The 18,015-nt window shown below is 39.7% G+C and overlaps 1 protein-coding gene across 2 annotated transcripts; it reads right to left on the bottom strand.

Annotated features, from left to right (window-relative positions):
• Positions 1-752: 752 nt before the first annotated feature.
• Positions 753-12,949, bottom strand: LOC135256995 (galactocerebrosidase-like). Of its 2 annotated transcripts, none has more exons than XM_064339320.1 (17): positions 12,708-12,949; positions 12,528-12,596; positions 12,044-12,107; positions 9,708-9,821; positions 9,431-9,570; positions 9,258-9,296; positions 8,670-8,797; positions 7,291-7,446; positions 5,770-5,894; positions 4,532-4,659; positions 4,017-4,106; positions 3,820-3,909; positions 3,370-3,514; positions 2,331-2,511; positions 1,905-2,068; positions 1,712-1,788; positions 753-1,612 (listed from the first exon to the last, which is right to left on the bottom strand). In XM_064339320.1, the coding sequence occupies exons 1-17, from the start codon at positions 12,840-12,842 to the stop codon at positions 1,469-1,471; spliced, it is 1,989 nt and encodes a 662-aa protein (XP_064195390.1). In that variant the 5' UTR covers positions 12,843-12,949; the 3' UTR covers positions 753-1,468. The 2 variants fall into 2 exon arrangements, with proteins under 2 accessions (XP_064195390.1, XP_064195389.1); XM_064339319.1 differs by lacking the exon at positions 8,670-8,797 and adding an exon at positions 8,007-8,137.
• Positions 12,950-18,015: the final 5,066 nt, after the last annotated feature.

Below are 18,015 nucleotides of genomic sequence, written 5' to 3'. Positions count from 1 at the left end.
CTCCATACAGATAACCTAACTACCCCATAATAAAATTCAAGAAGAAAGACGGTAAGAGTGTAAAGGGAGCCTCAAACCACCGTGCTGCTGCCAGATATTGCAGGAGAAACAATGCTTGTAGTATCTACTGCATATCTGGCAGCAGCACGGTGGTTTGAGGCTCATTAGATACCTTGGACCCTTGAAGACTTAAAGCCATTTAGCCAACAAAAATGTGTTCCATACTGTACCAGCATAATTTACAGCTGAATCTAGTCCCACCCCCCAATTCCCACAGAGATCCATTCAAATGCAAAGAGTTGTTTGTATTGCTTGTAGGACAACCTGAAAATAAGATATCCAGACTGATGATGTTGATAGGTCACAGACATCAGGAAGTCATGGCATGCAAATGATATGCAACCAAATACAAAACATGACTCTTTAATTTGACATTATGTTAATTTGTCTAAGTGAATTTCCCTGTTTCTAGCTTTTTCCCCAAACAGTTCACTGGAGCAAAATTAAATGAGCAAATGGTGGCACAGGAGGTCTTGAGTGCATTTGTTAATTCTTGCTAATTTTCTGACCAATGATTTGTTGTAAAGACCATTAAAAGCTTAATATTTTGCCAATTTGGGCATGGCCCATTTTTGCCCAGGAGTGTAGTTGAGACTGGGGTAGATCAGAGGAACAGCAGCATTCTGAATACTAAAGGAGTATGTCTGCTGTGCTACCAACATTATGAAATGAGGTGATGGTTTAGCGTTGGATGCTTTTTTTAAATTTATTTTGTCAATTATCACACTGTTGCTTGCAAAATCAGTTGTATTATCACATTCAGGAAGTTAACATTTCACTTTCAACCTGTAAACTGTTGATTGTATTTTTACACGAAACTCAGTGTAGAAAAGTCAACTGCATGGCATTGTGGAGTATTCAAATTATTTCAAAGTGCATAACGTGTTCAAAGTAATTTAAAAAAAAATACATTAGCCCTTTGGTAATCCTTTGACAAATTACAAAGCAGAAGTAATGCAAGTTTCTTCACAAAAACATCACCCCTTTTCTAACACATTCAGAAATTACATGTAAGGCAGCACTTAAAGACAAACACAACTGTGGAATTCATTTGAAGAAAAAAAGGAGGCACAGAATAATTATTTTAAATGTATAGTACGAGCACATGTATCAATGTCATCACTGTTTACCATTTTATAACTTTTAAAACTATATTGGTGGTCTTTCAGGTAATTGGTTTGCGAAGTAATTTTAGTCTGATAAACAACTTAAGAAAAATGTATCTACTTCAGACAGAGAAATGCCTCAAGACAATCTTTGGTTAAAAAGCCACACCACCTACACCAAATGAATAGTATTATGTCCATAAAGATATTTAAGAAACAAGGGTGAAAAAAATTAAGTGCAGACAAAGGTCATGAGGCCTCAAATATGCCCAGAGATTTAACAGTTCCATGATAGCCTTCAATCATTCTGCCTCTATTACAAAATTATCAAACTGAGCCAGTTCAAATGATTGGGTGCCAATGGCCGCCCAGCCATGCGGAGGTCCTAAGATGACTGCATTCTTCCACAAGGGATATCCGTCCAGCATCCCAGAGGCATACTGGCCCTACCAAACAGGAGAACAGAAACGGTTAAACAGGTTTCAATCATTATGTGCATGAGATATGATCTTTATATTGCCAAACAGATAGATTTCTGGACCAACCTTAATGGTGAGAGTTAATGTGTGCCAGACACCTGCTCTTGTTCCAGACAAGCCTTCTGCCAGCACAATTTGGCCACCTATTCATAGAAAAAGAAAAAAAGAGGGGAGAATGGTTAATCACTACCTCCAGGCAATTGGGAGCTGCAGTCAGGAACTACTGAACTGAGAATGTCCTATGCTGTAGGGCACTTACTGATGTCACTGGTAACCTTGTAGGTGCCGTTTGCGTACACCCAGTAAAAGACTCCCTTGGCATTCCTAACAGACTCTCCTCCTTTATCCACTCGTGCAGCAATGAAGACGCCTCCAATCTTCTCTGTTTCAATGTAAATATCACAGGTCACCGTCAGGTTCTGCCTGTACCAAAAAAAAAGAAAAACAGATCCTCAATATTCACCACCAGGAAGAAGCATTTCTATTCAAGCCTATAATTAGACACCCTGGGGAGAAATTGCATGTTCTACCCATCGGTGGTGAACGTAAAACCTTCCAGTCTACTGTGGACACATGGCAGAGAGTGAGATGCATCTGATGACTAGTTCTGGTCTCTACGACACAGAAAGGAAAGTTCCATGGTGCCTACGGAGCCAGGCTGTGGGCGGTTCATGTTGTGACGTACCAGCTGTGGTCACCGATGATGCTGATGGTCTGGTCGGCGTCAGAGGCCCAGGTGACGGGCCGCTGCGTGACCACTTGGCGCAGCGTGAACACGTGTGGCCCTGGGTCCGTTAGGTTGATAAAGTACTCAAACACGCCTGTCTGGTCAGCAAAGTCAGGTGCCTCTGTGAAATGGGGGTTACCTGCAGAGATGAGGTGGAACGGTGTGAGGGAATAGTCAGAGCCTGGAACATTGGACCACAGGGATCTGGGTTCCAAAGTTCAGTGGCACAAGAGGAGTGTTCTCTTCAGCTACTTCGTCTGCTGTGCCTAATTCTAGAAAGTAATCTTCAATTAAATTGGCTTTCATTCGCAGTGTCAACAAAGCATACTGTATATCACAGAGTGCATTTTATAGAAGAAATACAAGTCATAGAATGCATACCTTCAAAAGGTGTGACAACTGACAAAGGAAAATAAATCACCTAAACTTATGTTGGTAAAAAAATGAGATGTGTTCAATCTACGCTTGATTTAAGACAGAGGTCACAATGAAAAACCTCAATAGTTGTGTATGAACGGTGATTGAGATCAGGGGAATTTTTTTTTTTTTTTTTTAAATGTGCAAGTTATAAAAGTTTTAGTCCCCTTTACATGACTGTATACCAAGAAAAGTGCAATAGAGTAACAAATGTAGATCAAGGACACACGTGGGTGGCAGGATTGAGCTTTGGGGGAGGGGGGTGGGGCATCAAAATAGGTGAGGTGACTTTCAACTATTGCCATGGAAACCCAGACTCAAGCATATGGCACATGGGTCCTTTGTTATAAAACAGCGGCATGTTACATAGCAATGATACAATTCTGCAATTCACAGCCTTCAAAATTATTTCCAAATCCATTTACTCTAAATTAGCCTGGATTTTGAGGGCCAAGTAGCTGGCCAGTGTAATAAATTTCAATTTCAGGTTCAGTAAATCAATATCCATGTACAGCAAATCGCAGACATTGACAAACACAAAACAATTCATGATAGCGCCCCCTTTTGGCCAGACACCTACGGACATTGAAGTCATCCTTGTATGTTTTAGGGAAGGGGGTGGAATCCGGTGGTGCTGGATGGCTTCCTTTTTGGCCTGTAGTTATGGTAGTTAATGTGTAAACCTCATCAGGTTCCAGGTTCAAGTTGAAGGTCCCATCAGAAATCTATAAAAAAAACATGAAGTACACAGGTGCACCAAAAAGCTATTAAACTTAAAATGGAAACAGAATTAAGGTGAATGCATTCAACAAGTACTGGAGCTTTCTTTTTGAAACAGAAACACGACCATAGCATAGCACGACCATTATGAACTAGCTCATTTTATGTGGCTATATGTGGAAGTCAGATATATTACGAAACAAAATAAAAACGACTGCAGACTTCACATTTACTCTTAACAGATTTTCATCTGAGTAAAATCTTGCATTCTACAAGGAATTAGCAGTATCTCAATCCAAGAGAGACATACCTTCAAAGGACTGAGTTGCTTGAACAAAATGGAATTTTTAGTTTTGAAATCAAACTTGGACTGCCACACTTGGAGCTCAGAGAGAGATCCCTGGAACACAAACAGTGGAAAAAGTCACTGACATTCTGGTTTTCAGTAATGTGCGGCTGAGCCATCAATATACTGCAGAACAGTGTCAGGATTTTTACAGTACGTACAAAGGATCCCTTCAGCTGGAATGTTGCATTCTGGGAAGAGACATTGAAGTGTGGCAAAGGAGGTCTTACACAGATTGAGTGATCATGCATCTAGGAGGAAATAAAAACAATAAAAGATTTACAATGACAGTTTAACGTTCATGTGACTACAGTGATTATACGGCATTTTGATGATTATTATCATGGGGCTGATGTACTACAGTACAACTAGGTTGAGGCAGAAAACTCCCTTGTATTTGAGTTACCCTAACATTTTTTTGGTTCTGAACACATCAAGGATTGCCCATTATGCACTGCCTGCCAGGAACCTGTAGCTAGGAGGCTGTTGTAGGAATACAGTCCTTATTCACCGTACTTTGCCTTACTTTTTTTTATTTTTAATTCAGGGTTAAAAAAAGGGTTTTTTTTAGAGGGGGTTTGACTCCAAAAGAATAACCGAAAAGAGTACGCTGAACATTTAGACCCCTCAACAGAATTCAAAATGTTTGAATAAAAATAATAATAAAAACACGTACCATGGTTTCTATGACGACTGTGAGGTTTCCTTTTCCATCTGTAAGGGCGACGTAGCTTCCGCCATGGGACAGGTGCCCTACAGTCTGTAGATAGGTCCACCCAGGCTTGCAAAACTGGGTGGTGTGTGCTACAGATGAAAAACAAGACAATGTTATAATGTTATAATATAATTATACATTTGTTTTTCTAATACTAAGAATACATCAAAGGCTAGTACACATAGAGGACAGAAAGAGGATACTATGTGCATACACACTACCTACAGGAATCTGAAAGCAGAGGACAGCAGTATCCCACCAATTCAAACAGCATCTTCTTTACAGTATTTTATACTGTAGACTTACTGTCACATTAGCATGTTAATGGCAGTTTTGAGGGGGAAAAAAACACCTCGACATGAGATCTGAGTTCAGCATGGTTCAGAAGGGGTCAGATGAGGCTGGTTCTACCCATATTGTACCATTCTCAGCATTTCCTAATCTGGTATGGATACTCTGAGAAAAGCACACAATGTTCAGAACACCCAGTCCTCCTATGGGACCCAGTAAGGAAGCAAATCTGTTTAAAGGAAATGCTTATGGGCAGATTCCTTCTGCTGTGGCCTGATCATGGCCCTGTAATTCACAGTTTTATTCATAAAGCGCAATGCAAAACCCAGCCATGTTGAAGGGGCATGTATGTGCTAATAATACAGCAACAAAGTCTAATTGAAGCAGCATGGTACAAACAACAGACCTTGCACACCCAGGGTTTCTTTTCATTTGAGCAATTGCAAAGCCTGGTGTAATTTCTAGCCAGTTTGACACCTGCCGATTTCAGTCTAGTGAGGACATCATATCAATGCAGATAAATCTATGAACGCACAATAGAATCACTTCTGCCATGGAATCAATGTGACATTTTCAGCCTCCCTGAATTAAGTGTTGCCATCAAACTTTGTTTCAGGAGACAAATACACAAGTGTGGAAGACTGAAAATGACTTATAAGCGCATCCTCTAATCCTCAACATAACATCTAAGTTTCTGTTAATTTTAAAGAAAACAGTTCCAAAAGTTGATCTTCCTAAAAGCTAAATATAAAGTCCTTGTGCTTCCTGAAGGTTACTGGAATGGTATCAAGTTACCATCCATCAAGTTACGGGGTTCCACGACATACCACATCTATACAGCACTAATATTTGCCACTTTTCGGGGTTTCCCATAGAATGGTATTATTAATTGTAATCGTGGTTAATACCAGCAATCCATATTGGAGATTCAACCACATAGTTCCCACTCCAGGGTTCCTCAGCTGTCATAAGCCCATTTCTTCCAAATGAAAGTTGCTCATAGTAACTGGCAATCAGGTTCCAGGATATGGTGCTAAATCACAAAACAAAAATGGTCCATTAACAGCAAGACAAAAAGTAGACACAAATACACAGTGAAGGATAAACCTGAATGTACTGTGCTAGTTTTCTTTGAATAAGAACATATCATTTAATCTGACTGCTGCTTTGCAGAGCTGTTTTTTCAGGTTTTTCAATTTTTCACTTCAACATTATATTAACTTGTGGGGAGATATTAAAATATGGATTTTTAAATATTATACAGTGCCGTGAAAAAGTATTTGCCCCTTTCTTAGAATTCTTCTATTATTGCATATTTCTCACACTGAACGGTTTCAGATCTTTAGACAAAATTATATATTAGACAAAGGGAAACAGAGTAAACACAAATACATTTTTTAAATAAACTTTTTCATTAAATGCTATTGAACATCCATACCCACCCCCCCCCCCCATGTGAAAAAGTAATTGCCCCCTTAGTTATGAAAATGAACCACCAAACCAGTGAGAGCCATTATTTCAACACTTGGAACAGTGCTGAATCTTTCCAGGAGTGGTTGGCATGCCATTTTCTCCAAGGGTGCAGCGACAACTCATCCGGGAAGTCACGAAAGAACTTCCAAAGAACTGCAAACCTCTCCAGCATCAGCTAAGGTAAGTTTTCCTTACTCGATAAGAGACCGGGATTCATGGGTGAGTAGCAAGGCGGAAACCACTGCTAACCAAGATAAACATCAATATGCATCTCACATTTACACAAAAGCACCTGAATGATCCCCAAGCCTTTTTGGATAATATTCTATGAGTCTAAAGTGGAACATGGGTCCCATTATGGCTGGTGTAAAACAAATACAGCATTTCACAGTAAGGACATCATACCAACAGACAAACATGGTGCAGGTAGTGTGATGATGTGGAGATGCATCGCTACCTCGGGGCTTGGACAACTTGCCATTACTGAAAGAACCACAAATTCCGCTCAGTACCAGGAAATTCTTAAGGAGAATGTCCGGATATCTGTCCATGAGGTGAAGCTGAAGTGTAATTGCTGCTAAAGGTAGTGAAAACAGTTTTAAGTTTAAGGGGGCAATTACTGTACTTTTTCACATGGGTGATATGGGTGTTTGATAACTTATTAAATAAATGACATTATAATTTTAAACTTTGTGTTTACTCAGGTTCCCTTGGTCTAATATTACATTTTGTCTAAAAATCTGAGAAACTCTTCAGTGTGACAAATATGCAAAAAGAGAGGAAATCAGGAAGGGGGCAAACAGTTTCATGGCACTGTAGGTGACTGATACTATTCCTGTAATTTCTTAGGAATGGTCATTCAAGGAGTTTTGAAGGTATATAGTACAGGATTGTCAGTATGCCCTCCTATAACTTTTAAAAACTGTAAATTTTTTCAGAGGAAACTGGACCCATACGCTGTCATCCGGCCATTGACATAGTTCTGGTTGAGAATGCGGGCCCAGCAGCCCCCACCAACGTCATTATTGTAAGTGCTGTAGTCCTCCGAAGACCAAAGCTTTTTCTCAGTCTTCAATGCATCCGCCACTGTGTTGGTCCCTGGATAATGTGCCCTGCAATACCGTTAAATACAGGTAATCTTAAAACATCACTTCCTGTCATACTTCTTCACTTCCTGCAATGGTTTCTTTCTATCAGGCTTCATCCCTGGTCATCTCAGAGCGCATCCTACTGTGCAAAATTCAGCACATATTCCCTGACAATACAATAATTTGGATATTTTGGTGATTTCCTGCCTCATATCAACCATTTCACATAACAGTTATTCTGTGTAGAGCTTTACAGAGTATGACCACCCAAATAGGACCCCTTAATTTCATTCTCCATCTCACACTGTCAAGTTTAATCAAGGGCTGATATGTTTCTTCCGCAGAAGCAGCAAATCTATTTCCATACATTTTAGAGCACACTAGCCGTTTCCCCAGAATAGCATTTCCTCTAATTTTTCATAAGATAGCTGTGAAACCCCATTCAGCAAAACATACTGCTTTGCACTGCCTTTCATGGACACTTTGTTCCCCCACAGTCTCCCTGAGAAGCTTCCTTTCAGCAACCATTAGAAATCATTCACCCACTTAAAAGCAACAGTGGCAGATGGCACAAAAAAGCATACCCAATAACTTCAACTGCATTTCGAAGTTCTGGATCGAGTAGGATGAAAACGGATATGGGCTGCCACAGGTTATCGCTGGCTATGATTTTAACCCTTTCCAAACCACTCTTATCCAAGGTGTATCGCAGGAGCTTCCCATTGATAGCAGGAAAAAAGAAAGGACAGTTGACAAAGATATGTCTCAGTGATAATTATTTCAAACAGTGTTACACATGCAATGCAGTTACATGCATGCATATGTGCCTCCTCATTGCCACAAATATCACTTCAGTGTATTGTAATGAAAACCCAGAAAAAAAACAGCCACCAACATTTAGTGTCAGGAGTCTAATCACAGAAAAACTAAATTTGAATTGAAATGCTAGCAAGGATCAGGCCTGCATCCTAATTAGCAAAATCTGGGTTAAAACAAAAAATAAAATAGTTAGCATTCCTCTGCTTGGAGAATAGCAGCTTGTCGCAGCCGTGATACAAATATAGCTGTAATAGATTTATCCGTCTGAATCATTCTGTTTGCAACAAATGTTAGTAGGTTACGGTTAGTTAGTAAGGGATAACGGTTAAACATTGCACCATGGGGAAACAAAGTGTCACAGCAGCAGGTAAGTCCTGGCCTCTCACTTCTGCTTAGTGTCTGTAAAATCCCTACACTCCTTTACTTACCCTATCACTTCAACAGCATCATTGAGATAAGGATCTAGGGCCATGGCACTGGAGATGCTCCAGTCACCATCTGCTGCGATGATGCCAACATCGGTTAAACCAACTTTATCCAACGCGCCTCGAAGGACCTTATCAACAGACAGCAAATATAAGGTAGAGCACCACCAGTGAAGGGGGGGGGGTTCCACAAAATCTTCAGAGATTTAATTTAAAGTTAGTGCTTTTACGCTGACAGCGATTATTAGGATTTCTTACTTCGGATAACATATCCTATGCTAAAAAATGCCTAACAAAAGTGCAAGACTTCTTTATGTGGAAATTGGATAAAACACTTGAAACTAAATGTTGGCAGCTGCTTGATTTTTTATTAATTTATTTTTTTTGTCATTTATAGCTCTTTCAATGCAGTGTCAAATAAAAGTTAACGATTTTCATTAGATATTTTTGGTTTGGCAATAGATTTCAGCACAGAACTTACCTTTTCATTTGTGAATGTAGATGATATTCTGCACAAATGAAATTCTGAAACACTAAATTTCAGGCTATTAATTTATATTTAAAATTACAAGCAAGACAAACAGTCATTACCTTTATGTATGTGCTGTCAAATTTCCTTTCATTCCATATCTATAAAGGGGAAAAGAATAGTTGCTCACCATCAATTTATGCCATTCGTGCAAAAAATGTCATATATAAACTTCAATTTGCATGATAAATTAATTTAAGCACCAAATGATAGGCATTTAAAATGGAACCAATACCCCAATATAATCGATGTCCAGGTCATGGTACTGTTTAGCCCCAATGATCCAAGATACAACATAATAGACTGTGATATCTGGGAAATCATATGGCCAGTTCTTCCCATGTCCGACCCAACCAGGAAAAGCCCAGGGCAAACCTTAAAGCAACACAGGTGGTTTATTACTTTAAAGCGTGTATGAAATGAATGTGGTTTTTTGCAACACAGCAGTACTTCCCTTAATAGGAAACTTTATAAGCTATTCATTTATTTTAGTGGATGCATGTCTATCTCACCAATAAGTGTGATGTTCGGGTTCCTTTGCTTGGCTTCTTTCATGAGCCACCATTCGTAGCCGCGGAAGTAGTTCTCATCATTCTCGTAGTGCATATGAGAAGGTTCTGTACCATCTGGCAAAAATAACCGAATTTAGTAAACCTGCGTTATGTTTGTTCAGTGTTATGCAACATCAGATTAATTAAGATATTAAAATATATCGAAATCATTACCGCTGAAGTGACGTTGTTGTAAAATTTCTTCTTACGGTGAAGAATACCTGACTTGTTTATTTAGGCTACATTCTGGACAGATGTGACTAGGAGGTAAATCTACCGGTGTTTCCGTCGCAGCACTTTCCACAGCAATATTGTAAGCGCTGTCCTAAAACTTCCTTTAATCGTGAAGACTGACCTTAGAGTATGAGTGACTGACCCGCAGGCGTAGACATGCGTTACCACGTTGGCACAATTAGGCCTATATCGAGAAATGCCACCTTTGAAAAAAGGCCATATAGCGCGACACTGCCTTACAAGAAAAGGAAAAAGAAAAGAAACCGTAGACTACATGTGAAAAATTCAGGGGAGAATCCTTAGTTAGTGCTTAAGAAATACTGAAGTAAGCCTCAGCCATGTTTGTGGGTTAATGAATCCAACAGCACAGGCAAAGGTGTTTTTGTATTGAGAAACCACTGAAAATACATAATAGGACAGCGCTTTGTTCCTCATCTCCCCTCGGTGCCAGAACAACACCATACACAAAAATACATCCCAGTTCAAGCAAGCTTCATGTATTCAAGTCACTTTGTATATGAAGTTACCAATATTTCATTGTGCACACCTAAATCTTTTGGAACTGCTAAGGTGTCTGAACCATTTGTACTGGTTGGGATGGATCTTGTGAGGAAACTGACAGCAACTCCTAGAGGCCATATGTACTGTACATATGCTTCATGATCGACTACAAAAAGAGGGCAGAGGCATATCCACTATTCTACGCACGCTGAGGATGTGCCATAATGCATTGTGGAATTTTTCTATCGGATCAGGCTCCTCAACAAATTCTCACTGACTGAGGAGGGGAATTCAGGAATAAGGTGTTGTCCTATCATGCATCTTCGCCTGTGCAGTTTCATTAACTCAAAAACATGGCTGTAGCTCACTTAAGTTCTTCTGTACCAACTACAGATTCTCCCCTGAATTCTATGATGAAGTGGTGCCAAGATGTCTTTCATTATCATATAGTAGGCCTACTAGTGGAATAAACAGTTTTAGGCTGAAGGGAACTTTTACAAGGTGGACTCTACAAAGTATTATAAGCACACTAATATAGCATACTTTCTTAAAATAAGAAAGTGTACTTGGTTCACTATTGAACTATTACACACATCAGGAAAATTCAACTTTTAATACATCAAGTGTAGTCAGGTAGGCTGCAGAAATGACACAAAAATACTGGAACTAGTAGTACGCCACTAGTGCTCACTGGATGTTGAAGTTACTGTCCTGTCTTGGGAGGAAGATGCGGCAGTTCTGGGGAATACTGTTGGTTGCTGCATGAGAAAGCGCACACCCAAGCAAACACGATGTGAAATTTACCCTCACAGGCTCCGGGCGAAAACAACAAACTAAAATAAGAAAGACAAAAGAAAGTAAAACAGAGCGACTACTTTCCAGTGCGCCGCTCGTAGCTGGCCCGGTTTCCACCAGCTTCTTAGTCTTTTAGTGCGCATGAAATACGATCCAAAATAAAAGGAAAATCAGAAATGCGCTCCCTGTCTTGGCCCTGAACTGTGGAGAGAAACACACCTTTAAGCACCTGGGGTGATTAGTAAACTCAACCCAGGTGTTTGAGCTCTCTCCACCAGCTGGCATTGCCGATACCAATCCGCTCCTCAGGCGGAGAGAATGCTTCAGTTACTTTTGAGTTTTATTAACTAAAAAACGAAGTCAGACTAGTGGGTCTACATTTAAAGTGCATGTGTAGTTTCAAGTTTCTCTCTCTCTTTTTTTTGGGTAAGGGGTGGTCTGTGCTACGATGGCATTATAAACTGACTGAGTGGGTGATTGACAAGTGTTTTATACATGCCAGGTTTAACTAATGGCGGCGAAAGCCAAAGTGGCATTTCTCTATAGGCCTATAATTGTGTCGCTTTGGCTACGCTTGTGGACCAGGCACTCTTCACTGTAAGGAGAAATTTTAGGACAGCGATTATGATATTGCTTGTGTCGAAAGTGCTGCAACGCAAACAGATAGATTTACTTTTCCGTCACATCTATCCACAATTTAATCTAAATAGCTAAGTCCTGCATTCTTCACGGTAAGGAGAAATTTTAGGACAACGTCAGTCATTTACCTGTTGTCTGTGCATCACCTCCAATTTCCACCTTCAGAATTTGTAACGATGCTCCAAAGTTCGGCTGAAAATTATTGGGGAAAAAAAAAATAAAAATAGCACCAAAACTGTGATCACTACACATGAGGTGTGATCAAAGTGTTTCAACACGAAGGACTGTTTCTACATGCATCGAGGTGGGAAGTTAAATCCGAATTCCAAAACTACAAAACTGCAACGTTTTTTAAAATGTACGTTTTGTATTATACTTTCAGGTCTGTAATATAATTGTGAAAATAATTAACACAATATATCGCACCCGGTGTTTACTGAGCAAATCAAAGTTTGTAAATGTCAAGCTCTCAGCTGACACACCTTAACAAGGATGCATACTTAAGATACGTGAATAATGTTCTCAGCAATTTTTAGTTACTTTTACACAACGTCCATCTCGATATGAGGCTAAACGTAGCTGGCCAGAGATAGGCTATACAACCAATCATACCTTGAATAGGTAGTCCAATATTTGGCTTCTATACGGCTCTGCGTAATTTACAAGAAGTCGAGAAGTTGCCTAAAAGGAAAATATGAAATTAGCATAATTTTGTATAAGCGTATAGGTTTACACGGAACATAGCAAAATGAACAAGGAAGTAGGTTAACCATACTAGATAGCTGTACTCACCCCACCGCCGCTTAGCCCACCGATGCCATCGAATTGTCTTCCCAATCCAATTTTATCGTCCAATACATAGCTCTCGGTGTAACAACACCAGACATACGATAATACCCATGCAATTCTAGAGAATAAAGTAATCATTGTAGTCGCCCTCACGGCACAATCTCTACATGTCCAATGGTTTGACTTCGCAGCTTGAAGTTCGCTGTGGTCATATGAGCTCGTCTGTCAGTCATGTGATTTGACTCACTTCCTTATGAGCAGTGTGAAGCTGCAGTTGTCCCAGAAGCACAGGATCGGCGGCAAGCGAGTTGTGTACTTTGCAGCTTGTCTGCCAGTGTATGACAAGCCGTTTTAGCTTTAATTGAGAGGGCATCACAAATTCAATAACTAGTTAGAATGCAAATTCTTGATATCAGAAATTCAACTGTAACTAGTTATAACGTGTAGTCTATTTCTGACATCAGAAATTCGATTTTAACTAGTTAAAATGCCAATTCTTGATATCGAAAATTCTATCTTAACACGTGAGATTTGAAACGTTTTTCTCATTCATTTCAATGGGAGCTGGAATTTCACCTTGTGAAAATGCACATTTCTGATATCATAAAATCAATTAGGCTATTGATATCAACAATATAATTTCAACTAGCTAAAATACCAATTATTGATATCAGGAATTCAATTTTAAGTCATTAAAATTGGAATTCTTGATATTAATAATAGAATTTTAACTAGTTTTAATTAGAATGTTACATTTTAACTAGTTAAAATACAATTCTTGATATCAAGAATATGATATGCTATAAATTGAGGGAGAACTACCAGAGAGGATTTATTTAGATTACGTTAGTTACAGGGTGAGGGCATATGAGAGGGTTCCACTGAGGTGTTATTGGTGTCAGGACTATGGACACGTGGCAGCAGTTTGTAGGAAAAGGGATCACAGGTGTAGAAGGTGTGGGAAAGATGGGTGTTCGGATGACGATTGTACAATGTCTAAAGACCAGGCAATGTTTTCACTGTGGGGGAAATCATGAAGTGGGGGCAAAATAGTCTGAAAAAAGAAGAGGGAAAGTGAGATAGAAAGAAAATAACATATGCAGAAGCAACAAAGAGAGTGAGGGCAGAAATGGGAACGGTGAGGAAGGAACAGAATAGAACTGAAACAGAGAGAAAAGACCAAGTGAAATGTGACAGAGAAATGATGTATATGGATAGAAGAAGGTTTTTGGCATTTACAGCGTTGGTGATCAATTGTGCTAGCGAGATAGAGACAAAATCAGAGAAGATCAGGATGACAAATGGTTTGGAGGGAGTCAACGCCAGGGATATAGGGAAATAGTAAAGAATCACGAGTCAGATATAGGAGGGTTGGGCTGTTGTTTTATTTCTTTTTTGAGAGAACCAAACCAGATAGCAATGCATACAGTAGGTGGCGGTAATGCACTAATTTTAGTTTTCCAACCGCCATTAAAACCAAAGAAGAAGACGAAGAAGGAGTGGGTAGAGCTCTGGGAGTAGTAGGAAGGCTTGATACGAGAGTGCGAGATTCGAAATATAGTGCGAAGTGGTGGAAGGAGGAAATAAGAAAAGGGAAAAAGGAATTGAAAACAAAGATAAGGATGAGAAATATGTAGTTGGAATGAAGGTGGATGTGAAGCCCTGGTCTGGATGGAAAGCAAATGGCATTTTTAACGACGTCCATGAAATAGGGAGACTTGTGAAGAAGAAGATTGGGGAAGTTAGAGCAGTGAGGGTAACTGGGGGGGATTATAATCGTGGAGTGTCAGTCGAAGAAACTGAGGGATAAAGCACTTAAAATGTTGGATGTTGATTGTTTCCTGGAGGTGGAGGGAGTTTTCGGGGCAAGGCAAATGATAAGCTATAGGGAGGGTAATTAACAGGAAAGTGGTTCAGTACTGCTGGAATTTGAGGGAGAACTAGCAGAGAGGATATATTTGGATTATGTTTGTTACAGGGTGAGGGAATATGAGAGGGCTCCATTGAGGTGTTATTGGTGTCAGGACTATGGACACCTGATAGCAGTGTGTAGAACGGATCACAGGTGTAGAAGGTGTAGATCAGGACTGCATGGTGTCTAAAGATCAGGCAATATGTTTGCACTGTGGGGGAAATCATGAAGTGGGAGCAAAGCAAGGTGAAAGAAGGAAGAGGGAAAGTGAGGTGGAAAGAACACGAGTGCAGAATAAAATAACATATGCAGAAGCAACAAGGAGAGTGAGGGCAGAACCAGGAACTGTGAGGAAAGAACAGAATAGAACTGAAACAGAGGGAAAAGATCAAGTGAGATATGACAGAGAAATCATGCATATGGATAGAAGAAGGTTCTTGGCATTTATTGCGATGGTGATAAACTGTGCTAGTGAGATAGAGATAAAATCAGAGAGGATCAGGATGGTGGTGGATGCCGCAAAAGAGATTTTGGGTATAATGGATGTGAAGGGGGATGAAATACAGGGGATTTTGGCAAAAGGGTTTGGAGGGAGTCAGACGCCAGAAATATAGGGAAATAATAAAGAATCATGGTTCAGGTATGGGAGGGTTGGGTTGTTGTTGAAAACTAAAATTAGAAGACAATACATACAGTAGGCGGCGGTAAAGCACTAGTTTGCTAACCGCCATTAAAAACCTGAGAAGAAGAAGAAGAAGGAGAAGAAGAAGAAGAGTTGACCCAGAATGTATCAAAATAAATGCCCTACAAACGTAGGCAAATTATGTAAAAACAACTATTTAAGATTAAACACAAAGCAAAGGGAATGCAAATAGCATACTGGCGACAAATTGCGATCTCTTTAGTGCATCTACTTTTGATAAAGCCATAGATCTTGAGATTAAACAGGCGTTTGTGATAAACATGACATCAGGCATGATTAGGCCAAACCCATTGCTTAATGATAAAATGAGCAAGATAGTTAAAGGTATTATAATTTGTTATCTGTCTATGTCTACAAAAATTTTTAATTGCTTCCTAACCCAAATAATAGTACCTTTTCTTTTCTTTAAAAATTATATGTAGGCCATGTAATATGTTGATGCGTTTAGAACCTTATACTTTGCTGTTTTACCTATGATCTACACAACTGGATATTTTCAAACCTTTTCTGTGTAATGTTCTAGCTAAATAACAAATAACCTAGTATTTTAATGAATGAATTAAACATTTAATTTATATAGCGCTTTTCCAAACACTCAAAGTGCTTTTTTTAACAGCTGTGAAGGGAAACTCGCCTCACTCAATGTGTAGCACCTGGGTGATGCACTGCAGCCATTTTTGCGCCATAAGGTTACCCACACATTAGCAGAGTTGTTGTTTTCAAAAGATTATTTTCCAAATGGTTTGCAAGAGTTGTATATGCGAACGTATTTTAACATAGCCTATATTAAAAATATCTGGATTGGATAAGATTGATTAAATATTGGAAATTGTATGATTGAAATTGCATTCAGATCGCATTATGTTGTTTACTTATATCCCTGAATTAGTTAGTAGCTTGTTCAACACTCACAGTTTGGGAACAGGTTCATGAGGTGATTCATCAGCGTAAAAATGTTAAGCCATTAGGTTACAGCCCGTATCAATATATTACAATCTCACCATATAAGATGAACACCATATGAAAATGAAATATTTAAGCCTAGGCTATGAAATATACATTGAACAAAAATATAAATGCAACACTTATCAATTTAGAAGATTTTATTGAGATCAAAGGTAATAAACGTAAATCAGTCAACTGAAATAGATTCATATTAAGCACTTATCTATTGATTTCATGTGATTGGGGATACAGATATGCATTTGTTAGTCACAGATTCCCCAAAAAAGAAGTACCATGAAATGAACAGAATACCTATCAGTATCTTGTGTGACCACCATTTGCCTCATGCAATGCAACACATCTCCTTCACATTCAATTGATCTAATTGTTGATTGTAGCCTGTGGAATATTGTCCCACTCCTCTTCAATAGCTGTACGAAGTTGTTGGATGTTGGTGGGACCTTGAACACGCTGTCATACGCGCCGGTCCAGAGCCTTCCAAACATGCTCAATGGGTGACATGTCTGGTGAGTATGCAGGCCATGGAAGAACTGGGACATTTTCAGCTTTGAGGAATTGTGTACAGATCCTTGCAACATGGGGCCGTGCATTGTCATGCTGAAACATAAGGTGATGGCGGATGAATGGCACAGCAATGGGCCTCAGGTTCTCATCACGATATCTCTGCATTCAGATTGCCATGGATAAAATGCACTTGAGTTCTCTGCCCATAGGATATGCCTGCCCATACCAACACCCTACCACCATGGACCACTCTGTTCACAACGTTGACATCAGCAAACCGCTCACCCACCCGACGCCATACACGCCGCCTGCCATCTGCCCTGTGCAGCTGAAACCGTGATTCATCAGTGAAGAGGACCATTCTCCAGCATACCAGTGGCCATCGAAGGTGAGCTCTTGCCCACTCACATCGATTGCGATGCCGAACTGCAGACAAATCAAGATCCCGGTGAGGACGTCGAGCATGTAGATGAGCTTCCCTGAGGTGATTTCTGACAGTTTGTGCAGAAATTATACAGTTGTGTAAACCAACTGTTTCATCAGCTGTCCGTGTGGCTAGCCTCAGACGATCCCGCAGGTGAAGAAGTCAGATGTGGCTGTCCTGGGCTGGCGTGGTTACACGTGGTCTGCGATTTTGAGGCCTGTTTGGACGAACTTCCAAAATCTCAGAAACGACGCTGGAGGCGGCTTATGGTGGAGAAATGAAAACCCATTACTCTGGAAACAGCTCTACAGGACATTCCTGCAATCAGCATGCCAAATGCATGATCTCTTAACTCTGGAGGCATCTGTGACATGGTGTTGAACAACAATAAAACTCAACATTTTAGGGCGGTCTTTTATTGACCCCATCATAAGGAACACCTGTGCAGGAGATGGATTATTTTGACAAAAGAGAAATTCTAGCTAACAGTGACATAAACAAATTTGTGGGCAAAATTTGAGAGAAATAAGATCTTTGTGCACATAGAACAAATCTTGAGGTATTATTTAAACACATTAAAAATGGCCGCAAAAATAAAAGTGTTGTGTTTATATTTTTGTTCAGTATACTAAGACATAGGGCCATTTTGCTGCATCCTTGCTAACTGATCTGTTCTGCCTTTGTGAAAATGTGGGCAGTTGTGGGAAGACTTCATAATTTAGAGATAAGTTCACAACTGTGCCGAATGATGCCAAATATTCTAAAATCAAATGCTTTTGAAAAGAGAAGAGCATATTTTTTT

The sequence above is a fragment of the Anguilla rostrata genome, chromosome 6 (assembly GCF_018555375.3).
Source record: "Anguilla rostrata isolate EN2019 chromosome 6, ASM1855537v3, whole genome shotgun sequence".
NCBI classification, from domain to species: domain Eukaryota; kingdom Metazoa; phylum Chordata; class Actinopteri; order Anguilliformes; family Anguillidae; genus Anguilla; species Anguilla rostrata.
Note: the sequence above shows the minus strand (reverse complement) of the source record. Positions and strands in the feature narration are given on the sequence as shown.